This window comes from Hevea brasiliensis, chromosome 2, assembly GCF_030052815.1.
Source record: "Hevea brasiliensis isolate MT/VB/25A 57/8 chromosome 2, ASM3005281v1, whole genome shotgun sequence".
Classification (NCBI taxonomy): domain Eukaryota; kingdom Viridiplantae; phylum Streptophyta; class Magnoliopsida; order Malpighiales; family Euphorbiaceae; genus Hevea; species Hevea brasiliensis.
In genome coordinates this window covers 123,916,821-123,922,540 of record NC_079494.1, presented here as the reverse complement: position 1 = coordinate 123,922,540, position 5,720 = coordinate 123,916,821, and the positions used below count along the sequence as shown (strand labels likewise).

At 35.4% G+C, this 5,720-nt stretch overlaps 1 protein-coding gene across 1 annotated transcript; it reads left to right on the top strand.

The window, feature by feature from the left end:
- The first annotated feature begins 3,620 nt into the window (after positions 1-3,620).
- LOC110662993 (metalloendoproteinase 4-MMP-like) lies at positions 3,621-4,962 on the top strand. The gene has a single exon (XM_021822171.2). It carries the CDS (start codon positions 3,821-3,823, stop codon positions 4,898-4,900), a length of 1,080 nt encoding a protein of 359 aa, XP_021677863.2. The 5' UTR covers positions 3,621-3,820; the 3' UTR covers positions 4,901-4,962.
- The last annotated feature ends 758 nt before the right edge of the window (positions 4,963-5,720 follow it).

Below are 5,720 nucleotides of genomic sequence, written 5' to 3'. Positions count from 1 at the left end.
GGCATGTTTTCAAAGTTATAATTCATGCATTATGGATGCAGAATTTTATCTCAGGACTTGAGGTAGTCAACACCATTAGTAAGCCACTAAGAATTCATTGTTATAATTCCATAGTAGTATTTTCTCCATAAACGACAAATATGCCAAAGGTACCAAGCATATGGAATTAAAGTATTTTATCGTTAAGGAGAAAGTTCATAAATGAAGAGTGTCTATTGAGCATAATAGTATTGATATCATGATAACATATCTGTTAATTAAGGTTTACATTCTAAGAGATTTAAAGAATATTTTCTTATAATGGGTCTTGGTTGTATTAATGTATAATATATTAGCTTTGACACTCTGAGCTCATTGATGTGTTTCTGATATATATTAAAGTATTTCCTGTTTCTCATGATTGTGCACACATAATATTTTGAGTGAATGATAACAAGAAAAGTCTTTTGAGATATTATTGTGGACCATGATATGATAAATATATATCCATTATGCACTTGCTATGGTAAGTTGCTAGTGTTATGGTATATAGAAGGAACTATGTGATTAAATAACGTAAAACTGCCATAACCCACACTGAGTAATTTATTATAGGAAGGTAATTGTGAAGTGCATTATGGAAAAATTTTGTTTATTTCATACGCTTCTAATGTTTATGTTATTAAAGTTTATATCACTTAATTATTGTGCCAAGTGGGAGAATGTAAGATTTTATCCGGTAATTAATATTATCATATGGGCCAAAATCAATTCTTTTAATGTGTCCCAATATTAATTGATATTTACTTTAATTAATACAAATCCTATTATACAATGATTACTTTAATTAAAGTAAATCATAATTTTAATTGTATAAGGATACTTGATGAACATATCAGATTAAGTTTTGGAGATATATATATATATATATAAACTGATCCTTTCTCTATCCATAAGGTTATACACATTCTCTTTCATAAAGTCAGAGATATTAGAGTCATCTCAAGAAATTCTTACATCTTTAAAGTATTGTGTGTAAATTAAGCAGAGCCAAGAGGAAAAAATCGATTTATTAAATTAAATGGTCTCTCTCAATTATTAGCATGACTCAATTAGACTCCGCATCAGATATTCTTTCTAGATCTATAAAAATTTATTTATTCAAGATTTATTATTAGGATGGTGGTTAAATTTTACGTTTATAATTCATAAAATTTGTAATTGTTATGATTTATTAAAAATTTATTTTTACATATGACTCCTTCGTGAGAGTGCATGTGTCCTTCACCATAAGGCTCATCAATTTATTTTGTATCAATTAATTTCTTTAAAAATTGAAATTAATTTTTCAATAAACCAAGAAAGAATAGTTTTCTTCCTTTTCCTATTTTCGATCCACTCACTTCCCTTCTCCCTATTTGCTTCCAAACACGATGTGCCTCCTAGCTCCTGCGTTTTTACTTTCTTTTGAGGGAAAAAGTTAAGACAACCTCACAGAGCAGAGCCTGCAATCAGCAAAAAGTCCAGCCTGACTATTTGCCCTATTTTGCCTGCAATGCTGTTGCTCCTTCCCGCGCCCACGCCTGCAGAGTTGTTTTCTGAATTCTGTGATGGGCACGCGCTCATGAGGCGGGTGGTGCTGTAAAAATTTGTGATATTATATATTATTCGACGAAGGAGAAATAAGGAGTTTTAGCAGTTTTACCTGCTGTAGGTAAAAAAGCAGACATGAGCTCCCTGACATTGATGGACACTAGTCATTTCTCAATTAATCTACCTAATCTAAGAAATTACTGTCTTTTTAATTTTTTTTTTAACCTTCCGACCATAAATCCTAAATAAAAGACTGATCGATCATTGCCTGTGCATCGGGTATGGGAATCCAATGTCGTGGGGCCCATTTTCGAAGAATCAATGTCAAGGTGCCATGATAAGCCACGTGTACGACCACAATTGTTTGCCTTTGGCGCAGGGTATCTTGATAAACTTTTTGATTCAATAATCAGCAAGAAATTCAGAAAGCAAAGAACGAACGAGTTCAACTTCCCATAAAGCAGGGTGAGGGTTGGAGGGAAACGATCACTTTGTACTTGGTTAAGTGGGTGTTTGACACGTGTAACACCGCAAACTTGACTCCGAATTCTCTAGCCCGTACTTAAACAGAATTTGGGCAACTGAGATAGCTGGGAAGTTTGAGGCCATATTGTTCCTTTTAATGAAACAACCAAAAGGATTGCAATGGCAAGAAGCCATACCATACTTGTAAGAATAGGGGACCATTTAAAAAAAAAAAAAAAATCATATCCGTATATTTTAAGATCATATGAGAGAGGACCATTTACAATTAAAGACCCCATTTAGAATTTGAGAAATTAAAAAAAAAATAGATGCTGTTAAAAAAATTTTGAAAAAATGTGTTACATTTAGTTGTAAATCAGATTTTAACATCTTTTAATTAATATATTTTAATAGCATATTTTTCAGTCAATCATATCATTCCATTAAATTAATTTAATCACTTTATATTATTTATATTTATACATAATTGTATTAAAGCATAATAGACTCAACCTGCTTAACAATTTTCTCTATAGCAAATCTGTGATGGAACCACTTGGGACCCATGTGGCCATAAATCATGAGAAAAGATTATGTAAACCTCAAGGCTTTATATAGTAAACATCCCGTACTTCTCTTACAAGAGAAAAGCATTGAGCTGGTTAAGACCCTTCAATCAAACAATAAACTTTAACAAAAGCACTAAATGGAGGTTTTTTTTTTTTTTTTTTGTGTGTGTGTGTGTTATTTTAATACTATTAACAGGAAAAGATGAGAGGCAATCAAGTTGAACAACAAAGCTGAGTCAATATGGGGCCTCTTTTATTGTTGCAGTGATGATGAAACGTGCGCCCAGTGCCCCAGTTCAGCTGTGCAAGTGGGTTCTGAGCCGCGTAAAGGGCCCATCTCCTAACTACTAACCAATCTTCCCGACGAAGCAAACGGTGTGTCACCATGCAAAAGCCATGGATATGGATAATATGGATATGCTGCCTTTCAAAAGTCAACTGACAAAATCCAATGGATGGGATTTATAGCTTTTTTCATTTTTGGTCCATCAAATTCCAACTGGGCTGTTTCAAGCCTTATATATGGAAAACACATTTTTAGCCCATGTTATTTTATTGGGTCAAACCCTAACTAGGAAGCTGACAATTGCTATCCCATCCACAAGTCGGGCCCAAGGAAGGCGTTATGCGGCTGTCAACAACCTTCTACCCAGAAATGGCTGGGGGTTGACCCAGTTCAGTCCAAGAAAGAGATCAGATGGAATAAATTCACTCGCTAGTCGCTACCCCAATTTTAAAAAGCTAAAAATTCAGAGGTAACTTGATTTTTAGAGAATTCATGCATGTAATGAAGTTGATAGGACAACAAATTTGGTCCAAACTCAACAAATAGTAGCATATCTCTATTATTATTATTATTTTTAATTTCCTATTTATTAATTTAAACCTTAATTGAAATTTAAAACTAATAACTCATTTATAGGGTGAGATATCTTAGCAACAAAACCAAACAGAATGGAATAAGTCATCATCAAATAATCAAAGGTAAAGGAGCACTGCTAGAAAAGTTGTTCTAATAACCTTTCATGTCTTCGTCTCTTAGATAACTCATATCATACTCATATGTGTATCATACATTTTAAACTGTCTAATCACTATCATAATATCATTAAATCCCTCCACTTAAATTACCCATATAACCTTTTCTTTCCAATAAAGCTTCCCTCCACACCTGCAACCCAAAGTCTCCAACGCGACGTTACCCATACCTCACCATGCTTCCATCTCTCGCTTGTTGCCTCAAAACTTCCCTTGTTCTATTTCTCCTCCACAACCCGCCATGCGTCACCTCCAGACGAACACCGGGCTTTGCACTGTCGCCACCAATGGAAACAACCATCCAAGACAACAACAACTACACGTGGCACAATTTCAAAACCTTCCTCAATGCCAGGAAGGGCAGCCACGTTAGCGGCATGTCCGAGCTCAAAAGATACTTCCATCGTTTCGGTTATCTCCAACTACGCGATTTCGATAACATAACAGATAATTTCGATGCTGGGTTCGAATCGGCGGTTCTTCGGTATCAAGCTAAGCTAGGTCTCCCAATCACTGGTAAGCTCGATTCTCATACCATATCGCAAATAATGGCACCCAGATGCGGGGTACCCGATACGGTTCACAAACTGCATGCTTCAAGAAATTACGTGTATTTTCCTGGGAAACCTCGGTGGACTCGCCACATACCGATGACTCTCACTTACTCGTTCTCGCCAGAGAATTTGATCAGCTACTTGAGCTTATCGGATGTAAAGAACGTGTTTAAACATGCTTTCGCCCGATGGGGATCGGTGATTCCGGTGAGCTTTATGGAGACGGATGATTATGGTTTCGCTGATATTAAAATTGGATTTTACAGTGGCGATCATGGAGATGGAGAACCGTTCGATGGGATTTTAGGAGTGCTAGCACACTCATTTTCGCCAGAGAGCGGCAAGTTTCATCTTGATGCTGCGGAAACGTGGGCCGTTGAACTCGGAATGGAGAAATCAGAGGTTGCAGTAGACTTGGAATCAGTGGCTATACATGAGATTGGACACTTGTTAGGGTTGGCTCACTCTCCTGTTAATGAGGCGGTCATGTACCCTAGCTTGAAACCTAGGAAAAAGAAGGTGGATTTGAGTGTTGATGATATACAAGGGGTCCAAGCTCTCTATGGATCTAACCCAAATTTCACACTCGGGTCTTTGTTAAAGTCCGATATTTCTACAAATCAATCCCTTCATCAAAGGGTCAGATATTCCCTGTGGTCCACATTGTTTATTGCTTTATTATTGATGCTTTTGTGCATGTAAAATCATAACATTCATTTTTTGATTTTTTTTTTTTATTTGGATTCATTCGAATTCGAAAATTCACATTGATATTAGTGACTTAAAACTGATTAATTATATTGATTTTTTTTTTCTCACGTGTTTTGCATGCATATTCTTTAATTAGTGTGGGTTTTGATCACTAATTGATATGTATTTTTCATTTTTTCTTTAATTTCCTCCCCTTAATTATTCAATATTTTAGTCGATATTGTGACGTGGCAATTGAACCAAGGGCAGCGTTTAGTAAAACAGACACGTCGAACTCTAGCAAATGTTTAGCGGGGACTCGACTGGTACAATAGAAGCTAAAGTTGAATGTATGATGGCGTGTGGGAAGACGGTGGTAATTGTTTGAATTGAATAGCACAACCTTACATGAGAATCTGCACACACCAACTTGAATTAATACATTATTCACACATAAGCAACCTTGAAAGCTAGTTTGGTTTCTTAATTATATGAGGAAAGTTATAATATTTTCTCCTGAAATTTAACTGGTTTATGCGTTAATCACAAGCAACTATAACTGAATTGGACCTGACGTTTTTAGATGATTAATTATCTAGGAAAGGAAGGAAAGGCCTCTGAAAAGAAAAGGATATGTCCCCATCAGATGGTTGGAACGATTATATCTAGTTCACCAACTGTTGCTGTTGGGGAAACTCTCTTTCTCGTTTCTCTCCTTTTTTTTCTTAACCACGATGACTTCTAATTCTCTCTTGTATGTTCATCAAAAGACATATTTTTCTTTTAATCTCATATTTTTATTTTTTGGATAAATTAAAATTTGGAGCACAAG

What these genes read in the sequence shown, in the direction of transcription:
- LOC110662993 (XM_021822171.2), top strand. Translation starts at nt 3,821, where the DNA reads ATGCTTCCATCTCTCGCTTGTTGCCTCAAAACTTCCCTTGTTCTATTT.